We start from the raw sequence: 9,455 nt of genomic DNA, 5'->3' as shown, positions 1-9,455 counted from the left end.
AGTGGAAGCCAGCAATGTCAGACTCATTCTGATCTGATTCTACCAGGTTGGCAAAGCTGGGAGATTGTTACATCGTATTCCAAGGGCTCTAGATTTCTAAGCAAATAAGCTTCTCAAGGGCCTAAGCTAAAAAGAAAAAAAAAAAAAAAATTAATCTCTCCTTTAATCTAGCCCCCACTTTGAATAGATAAGGAAAATGATTTGGGAGGCTGAGAACACCTCTGGCTGGGGTCACCAGCCAGTGACTCAGCAGCAGAGAGAAGACCTGGACCCCTGACTCTGGCCCCAGTCTTTAACCCAAGCTGCTGAGCTAGAGATGTTCCAGCCTGCACTAGGCTGGACTCCCTGAGAAAGCTCTGGGGAAAGAGCTAAATTGTTGATATGGTGTGTGTTACTTGTGGTGCTAGTAGACTTGGGAACGATTTGGTGGTGATGACGGGAAGTGATAGTAGTATTAACAAGAGCATTTTGTAAGGTGGAAAGATGCCTCTGCCACAGTCCCTGCCCTCAGTGAACATGCAGTCTGGCAGGAGGGTTAAAACAAGTGATACAAGCCCCTCCCACCAGCTCCAGTCTCACCCCTCTCAAACCCCCTTCCCCGACACACCCACTGGAATGAACATTGTAAAACACAGATCGGACAGGGTAATGTCTGTTTAAAACCCTTTATCAGGGACTTCCCTGGTGGTCCAATGGCTAAGACTCCATGTTCCCAATGAAGGGAGTCCCATGTTCGATCCCTGGTCAGGGAACTAGATTCCATATGCCACAGCTAAGATGCCACAACATGCAACTAAGGGTTCACATGCCACAGCTTAAAGATCCTGTGTCTTATAACTAAGACCTGACATACATAAACAAATAAATATTAAGGAAATAATCATAGTAGCCAAAAGGTAGAAGCAACCCAAAGTCTATCAGTCGATGAATGGATAAACAAAATGTGGTCTATCCCTACAACAGAATATCATTCAGCCTTTAAAAGGAATGAAGTACTGATAATATCTAAACATGGGTGAACCTTGGAAACGTGCTGTGTAACGAAGGCAGTCACAAAAAGCCACGTATGGTGTGATTCCAATGATATGAAATGTCCAAAATAGGCAGATGAGACACAGAAAAAAGACCAGTGGTTGCCTCGGGCTTGAGGGGCTGGGGAGAAATGGGAGTGATTGCTGATCAGTATGGAGCTTCTTTCTGGGGCTGATGGGAATATTCTAACTTTGATTGTGATGACTGGTTGTACAACTCTATGATGTACTAAAAACAAGGAAGATCTGCATTTTAAGATGTTGTTGGGTGTAAAAATTGTTTTTCAGAATAGTAGGTATAATATGCTCCTCTATTTATAAGAAATACATATGGAAAGAGTGCTATTATTATAAACCTAGAAGGTCTGAGATGGTACACACAAAGGGGTTCACAAGGATTGCCTCTAGATGGTCACGTTTGTGGATAGGAGGCTTTTGTATTTTATTTTACATGCTTTTAGCACTTGCCTGTTTATTACAAACATGACCTGCTTTTGACATTTTTGAACAAAAAGGAACGTAAAAGCGCATGGGGGACCCACTGAAAGCTAGTGAATCAGGCCCTAGAGCTCCCTTGCATCATGTCAGAAGAAACAGGAGATGGTTACACAGGCTCTGGGATGTCAGAGCTGTGGTGGGGTGGTCTTCTCGGAGGGAGAGCATTACATCAAAGCCTGGGTCCTTTTCCCTCAGATCCCAGGCAGTGCTGGGAGTCTGCCCTGGGACAGAAGTTGTTTATATATTGTCTAGGTGAAAGATTCACACATACTGAACCTAGGGTCCAAAATACAGAAAGTATAGCAAGTACACTCCACTGCAGCCTCCCTCCCCCTACCCCCCGCCCCAGGCCTCCCAAAGCAACCAGAGGTCTCTAACTCATCTAAATAGGTGGACATTACACACACAGTCCTTTTACTAGGTACAAAAAACCACCTCCTTCATGGCAGAGCTTCACAGCACCCCAAGACATCACATGCTCTACTAACAGCCCCCCATTAAATGGACATTTAGATTGTTTCTCAGAGCTTGCTTTTTACAGGTTTACAGTCTCTGATCCAAACAACTGAAAATCTTTTAGAATTCAGAATACATTTAGAGTTAGAAAGGCAACTCAGTGTATAGTCCATATATTAGGAAACACCCCAATAGGACCTAAGGCAGCATCCCATAATCAAACACATTAATACTTCACTGCAAATATGTATGATAAGTGAAATTAATAAAGACTATAAATGGTCTTGTCAGTTTTCAATATCAAATGAGTTGATGCTGATCTAATGGGATGTCTATCTCCCAGTTTTCAGAACTTTCTGACTTTCGGAATTGCAGATGAGGCTTTGTGGAGCTCAAAGGATGCTGCCATGAATCACTTAGGACATATAATTTTGAGAGTTTACAGATATATCCTTAAAGATACATTTCTAGGAGTGGAGATGCTGGGTCAGAGGCTCTGTTCATTTGTGATTTTCATAGATTTTGCTAGAATAATGACCATTATTCTTCCTTGCCTATAAGCTGCTGTACTTTCTGGTTTTCCAAACACTTGTGCCTTTGTCTGTTAACTTGGGGGCAATGAAAATTCTTCCCCCTTCCCTCTCTGCACAAAGCTAGACTTAAAAGTCTCTTGGAGCCAGGGGAGCAGAGAGAGTCCGAGCTTTGCTATCAGAGACAGCAGGGCCATCCCCTTCCACCCATGTGACCCTGCGCAAGTTACCTGTATGCACCCTGAGCTTCTGTGTCCTCTTCTGTAGACAACCAACCTCCAGGACAGTCCCTCCTCACATTCCCACCAGCCTGCTCTCTCCACCCTGCCTACGTCCAGCCCCAAGGCCTGGGCTTTTCCCTATCCCCCAAAGGAAAAAGAGTCCAGGCCAACAGAAAGAAAGGTCCACAGGCTTTTTAATGGTGTGATGGCTACTTCCCTTCCGAGACCCGATCTAATCATGACAGCGGCTTCCAGGGTGCTGGAGTGGGGATGGACAGGTGCAAGGTGGGCAGAGGCCATGCAGTGACTAGGAGGGGTGGGGGAGGGTGTTACATTCTGTTTGGCATGTAAACATTCTTCAGTGGCTTCCCCAGGGAGGGGAAGGGCAACTTCCTGCCCCTCACTCCATGCTCACCAGGGCTGATTCCCCCTGACCCCACCCCAACTGAGAAGACTGAGCAAGCCAGGCCCCTGTGAGGAGCTGGGAAGGGGGCAGCCCACATACTGGGGGCACAGCTCCTCACCTGCACCCTCTTCGTGCACAGTGCGGCTGGGGAGGGGAGGCATGTTCTGGGGTGAGCAGACCTGCAGTGACACAGGCTGTGGCGATGGGGAAATGCTGGAGGGTGTGGTGGTGGTGGTGGTGTGACACTCTTTTATAGAGAAGGGGCTCAGGACTGGGAGGGCTTGGTGGGCAGGAATGGGTGCCCAAGGCGGAGGAGACTGCAGTGGGAGGTGGTGGCACTGGAAGTTGTGTTTTCCTCTGCCCTAGACCCTTCGGGGTGGGGGAAGGAGCAGAGTCAGTCCCCTAGCCCCCACACACACTGTCCCCTCCCTTCCTCCCCCACCTCGGTGACATTCAGTGATGCAGAGGCCTGAGGTCAGTTGGGAGCCCTAGGGAGGTCCGGAATCCCAAGGGCAGACAGGGTTTTGCGTCTCTGCCCAGCTCAAGTGCTGGGTGAAGCTAGAGTGTGGGATGGGTTCGGGGCTCTCTCAGGCTGCCCCCTTTTTCCTCCCAACACCAAACCAGGGTGTTGTTGGTCCTGGGGCAGGGGTGAGGCTGGGGGGCCCTACATTCACGGTTCGGTTGGTGGCAAGGAGCAGGCCCAGGACCTGGGCACCAGGGGTCATGCCCTGGTCCCCACCTGGCACAAGCTGATTGTCATTCGAAGAAGCTCTAGGTGGGAAGGAGTGGCCCCTCCTCCACCCCCTCTGCTGGACCCAGAGGGCAGTAGAGGCCTTGGGATGGGTCTCGGGTTGACAAAGAGGGCTCTGTCCGGAGAGGTTTCCTGAGTGTTCTGGGAGCTTCTGCGTCAGTGAAGGGTGAACCTTGAAGGTCATCCACCCTGGAGTCCTCCCCTGGGCTGGTCTGCAGAGAAGCCACCACTTTGGCATAGAAGCAGCTGCCCAAACCTGCCAGCTCTCCATCAGGGGCTTCAGCTGGCGCCACCAGGCTTCTCTTGGGGCCGATTTCCCCACAGGCATCCTTCTAAGTGATGGAGGCTGGATGCTGCCAGACCACTAGGGCAGGCTGGGGCCTTTATTCCTCTTCCCCAGGTTGTCTTGCCCTGCTCTCTGTGACCCAGGGAAGAACAGAGGGGCCATGCCAGGGGACAGAGGCTGTGGGTGCCGAGAATGGAGGAAGAGCGCAGGGGACCTGTCCCAAATGGGCAGGGTTGACTATCCCCTCTGCAGCCCCTTGGCCCAGATGTAGGCAGTTGAGGCTGATGATGAGTGGGGATGAGCTATGCAGGAGCCAGACCCAGGAGGAGGCCCCGTATCCATTCATTGAGCAGCGCAGGCCTCGCTTGCCCTCTGCAGGGACTGCTCAGCTGCATGGGCTGGATTAGGACCAGGGGACAGGCTGAAGGGTGAGCTGGAGGCGGAGGGTACTGGGGCTGGACCCATCATAGAAACGTACAATCCAGAAGTGAGAAGGGCCTTTCTGCCTCGAGAGCAGGGGCCAGCTGTCTGTCTGTCTGCCTGCTGTTCTGCTCTCTCTCCCACTGGGGGAGATGATGATCTGATCCAGCCCACTCTCCAGGGCCAGGAGGACAGAGAGGGTGATGCAGCCAGAACTGGGTCCCTGAATCTCCAAAGGACCAGTGCAGAGAAGATGATAACCAGTCATTCTCCACCCCCACTGAATTCAGGAGAGAGAGAAGTTGGCCGAAACTGCAGTAGGCAAGATTGAGGTTAGATGGCAAGAAGGAATTCCTGATGGTGAGGGGTCCTGAGCAAGGGAAGGGGTGAAACGTTTTTTAAAACCCCGCCCCCCGCAACTTCTCACTGGGAAACACTTGCCCAGGAAAGCAGTTCCCACACACTTGATGGTTCCCACACAAACTTAGGGGAAGGGGGTCGTTGTACCCTAGAGGTGCGAGGGAGCACCTGCCCACTGCTTCCCACAGGGTGTCAAGGACGGTGCTGACTCTGGGGCAGGTCAGAGCTGCCCCCTCACACCTGAGTAGACCAATGGCTCCTAGTTCTCACCTCCCCAGCTCCAGTCTGGCAGCTGAGAAGAGATCTTTCCAACCACCTGAGCTCCCAGGGGATGGTGGGATTAGCCCCTAGTGGGAGGCTGGAGCCTCCATTTCTGGAGTTTGAGGCTGCCTTTCCAAAAAGGGGGGCAGTGGGAGGGGGGACTTTGGCTGGAAGAGGGTCAGGAGGAGGGAAAGACGCCGCAGGATGTGTAAGCAGAGTTCCCTAGCGGGGCATGGGGAACAGCAGAGGCCTGGTGGGTGAGCAGGGGTCCCCATTAGTGGAGTCCTTGGTGAAAAGTCGCTGAGCCTTCCCCGGGGCGGAGGGTGAGCCTGCCCCACCTGAAGGGCCGCAGGAGGAGAGGCGGAGAAGGGGAAGGATGGGGAGGCGGGCGGTCCCCCGGGCCCGGGCCCGGGCCCGGGCCCGATCGGCAGGGCCGGCGGGCGGTCGCTGCGTGTGCTGGCGCGCGTCCTCGTGGGTGCAGGCGGGAAGCTGGGTGCACGGGTGGCGCGCGTCAGGCGCCTAAGGCTGTGCTGGGAGCTGTTTCAGTGTGGCCGGCTGCGGGTGGGGGGCCGGGGTGAGGGTGGGGGGGCCGCAGAGAGCCGCGCGCATCATTATCTGGCCCCGGCCCGGCTCTCCGCGACCCCCGCCCGGCCTTTGGTTGCTGAGCGCTGAGTCTGGACTTTCCCTCTGGGTCCTTTCTTGGGGCCCCCCAAAGGGGCGGGGGTGCCTTCAGGCTGTGCCCGGGCCTGCGGGGCGCCCCGGGGTGGGGCGGGCCCGGGCCGGGCCTGGTGCGAAGGGGAGGGGCTCTCTTTTCGGGACGACGACCGGCTCCGCGGGGACGCGCTGGGATGGTGCGCGGAGGAGGCAGGGAGGCCGGGACTGCGCGGGGCTGGGGGCCTGGTGCCGGCTGGGGCTCGCCCGGGGCCTGGGCCTCGGCCAGAGGGCTGTTTGGGACGGAGGTCAGCAGCAATGGCCGTCCCTGGGGGTTTCTGCAGCTGGAGCCTGCGGAAGATGAGAGAGGAGGGCAAAGAAACAAAAGGAGAGACAGTTTCAGAATCTCCCTGAGCACTGAGCCCCAGAGTCGTGCATCCTCCGAGGTGGATGAGCCGATCAAACAGACGATCAAACCGAGGCAAACAAACTGGAGGACAGGGCCTCTAAGGGCTACTCTCCCCCACCCCCACCCACCACCAGGGCTGCTAACAAAAGAGCTTGCTGCGCGCTTTCTCTGATGTCTCTGTTTCACCTTTACATTCTACTGTATTATGTACTTGTGTTTATATTAATATTCCTGTTTTCTCCCAACTATTCTAGCCTTTATCTTTGAGCCTCAAATGCCCTGTGGCACACCAGAGACTGTATGTGGACCCCATTACCCCCCATCGACCTTTCCAAGCCTGCCTCCTTGACATCCCTCCAGACACTCCCTTGAGTCCAGTGCCAGGGCTGGGACCCAAGTCAGAAGAGAGACTTGGTTGGGGAGGTGTGGCTGAATTATCAGTATCCCTTGCCTCCAGGAAAGCCTCCTCTGGAGGAAGCCTTCTGTGGTCACCCTCTGCCACCCCATCACCCCCACCCCCACCCCACCCCGGGACTGGCAGCAGTTTCTCACCTGCTGGTGATGGCTGTGTCAGATGCTGGGGCCGCACCTTGGGGTCTGTCGGGGGGCTGCTGGGCTATGGCAGGCGTGGGCATGCGGACGCTAATGGGGCGGGGGATCCGGCTTCGGGTGGCAGCTGCCCGCCCGGCTTTCCTGGGCACCGCAGGCTCGGAGGCAGGCGTGTCCTCCTCGGAGCCTGTGCCTGAGAGAGTCTCAGAGGCACGGCGTTGCTCCTCGCTGGAAGAAGACGAGGCCCCAGAGGCCAGGCGCAGCAGCAGGCGGCCCTGCCTCTTTTCCATCACCAGCCGCGCCAGGTCTTGCTGTGGTCGGGCCCTCTTGCCCCACCGCTCTTTGGCCGACAGGGAGCCGGAGGGCTCCGAGCCCGTGTCCTCCTCGGACAGCAGGACGGGGATTCGGCTCCTGGGGCGAGGGCCTGGCACGGCGTGGCGATTAGGAGAGATGGTGGCCAGTTTTTCGGGGCCTGGCTCCAGCAGGGACACGGGGGCGGGCCCATCAGCCAGGGCTGGGCCGTTGGGCAGTGAGTCTGTGGTCACCTCCAAGGGACCGCTCCCCGGGTGTGCTGACAGGACACAGCTCTCCAGCCCTGACAGGGCAATGCCATTCTCCAGGTGTGTGGAGGCCCCTTCCTCCGCCACCCTCCCATCAGAGGGTACCTCCAGGCCCAGCTCGCCCCCAGAGCTGAGCTCCTCAGACCGGGAGGCTTGTCCACCGGAAGACATGACGTTGAGGTGGGTTTTCTCCGCAATGTGCACAAAGGTCCTCTCGACTTTGGTGAAGGGTGAGGAGGTGACTGCCACTCCCCCTGACCCCATGGCCACCGCTCCTGTCCCCTGCCCTGCTCCAGGCCCGGGGGGCTTGGGCTCAGACTTCAGGACGGAGGACAGGGTGCCTGGCTCCGACACATCCAGCTGGCTGCCAGTGGGCTGGGGCCGCTCCTGCTGAGGGGTGAGGGCGGCCAGAGTGCCCAGGTCGGGGTCCGGGGCTAGGTCGGCAGTGACGGGCGACTTCTTCATGTCACCAGGGGAGACGAGCACCAGCGTTTTGGAGCCCTCCTCAGGCTCCAAGTCCCCGTCAGCCATCGAGGCCCGGCCCCTGGACTCTTTCTGATCGTCGGCCAGCAGCGTGGAAGGCGCACCCTCCTGGCTCCGGTCTGTGCTCCTCCCGCTGCCCTCGCTGCTGGAGCCGCTGTGTGGTCCCAGAACCTCCCCCAGGGCCACTGCCTCCTCCTCTTCCTCCTCCTCCTCCTCATCTTCCTCTTCCTCCTCCTCATCCTCTTCTTCTTCCTCCTCCTCCTCCTCTTCTTCCTCTTCCTCCTCCTCCTCCTCCTCCTCTTCCTCCTTCCCATTTGTTTGAGGCTGAACAGGAGCCAGTGGGACCTGGGGGGGTGTGAGTAGCATGTGCGAGAAGCCCACCCTCCGGACCCTGTTGAGCAGCCGAGCTCGTTCACGGTAATCGGAGAGGTCCTTCTTGAAGTCCTGGTAGGGCAGGCTCAGGGGCACAGCTCGTGGGAGACCGTTCACCTCAAACGGGGGTGCCACAGAGAATACCTGCAAGGGGCACACACAGGGACCCACTGAGGTCACCGCCCTGCCCCTGGGTCTGACTGCACCCCCAGTCTTGGAGGCCCACCAGAGCGTGAGTTCCACTAGAGCAGGCACGGAGGCTTGTTTTGTTCATTGTTCCACCCCTGGAGCCTAGGCTGGTCCCTGGGACCTAGTAACTGCTCAATAAATCTCTGATGACTGATTCCATGCTCCAGGTCCCCTGGAAGTCCCAGGCCTTTATCCCGGTGGCTTTTCCATCTCCCTCCCCTTTACCCCTACTCCTCTCCTGTATCCCACGTGTATCCTGAAACCCAGTGCCAACAGTAGTTCAGTCCAGAGAAGAAAATGACAACTGCAAGCCATCATAGTCACCATATAGATCAACCCTTCCTTTTGCAGGTGAGGAAACCTGGTCCAGAGAGGAGCAGCAAGTGTCTGGGTTGCCCTCACTGCCTCCTCACAGAATATAGTTCCTCTGTAGCCAGGGAGTTGGCCGCGGGCCGCCAGAACCTGTCAGGACAAAGTCTGGGCCATCTTCCACCCCTGGAGGGTCCCTGGAGCTCCAGCCCCCTTCCCACCTGCCTGTCAGCCAGGAATTTTCCAGCCCTCTGTAGATGCATTTTGAGTCCACACTTCTCCAGAAAGTCACAGCCAGCCTGTGAAAGACAGTTCCTTTTCACTTGATTACTTTCGTCCCTTGGGAGTTTGGGGCAGAGTCCTTGGCCACGCGATGGCATGTCCTTGATTTTCTAGAGTCTTACCACATCTCCCCTGAGCCTTCTTCCTTCCAGACTCAAAAGACCTGAGCCTCTTATCAGGGCCTCAGCTGCTATGTCTTCTCTAGCTCCACCCTTGTCAATCATACACATCCCTGGGCACCCACACAGCACCAGGTCCCATCAGGGCTGACATGCTTTGTTCCTGGGGGGATGGTACCGACGGTATCCAGCACTTGGTTAGCCTTTTGAACACACAGGGCTTCTGTTTTCTGAAACACAGCCCTTGCAGACCCAAAGCCCTGGAAGGGCTCCAACACCTTCAGGGGCCATCCAGACTCTCAGGAAGTCCTG

General features: G+C 56.2%; 1 protein-coding gene across 1 annotated transcript in view; it reads right to left on the bottom strand.

Moving 5' to 3' along the window:
- Nucleotides 1-5,831: 5,831 nt before the first annotated feature.
- The window catches only part of TTBK1 (tau tubulin kinase 1), a 38,395-nt gene continuing 34,771 nt past the window's right edge, over nt 5,832-9,455 (bottom strand). The window contains exons 15-16 of the mRNA XM_088831128.1: nt 6,833-8,388; nt 5,832-6,222 (exon numbers count right to left, since the gene is read on the bottom strand). Of these exons, the coding sequence (XP_088687254.1) occupies nt 5,832-6,222; nt 6,833-8,388 (1,947 nt within the window). The remainder of the gene's footprint in view (nt 6,223-6,832; nt 8,389-9,455) is intronic.

The sequence above is a fragment of the Moschus berezovskii genome, chromosome 23 (assembly GCF_049115385.1).
Source record: "Moschus berezovskii isolate FMDL1 chromosome 23, NW_MosBer_1.0, whole genome shotgun sequence".
NCBI classification, from domain to species: domain Eukaryota; kingdom Metazoa; phylum Chordata; class Mammalia; order Artiodactyla; family Moschidae; genus Moschus; species Moschus berezovskii.
Note: the sequence above shows the minus strand (reverse complement) of the source record. Positions and strands in the feature narration are given on the sequence as shown.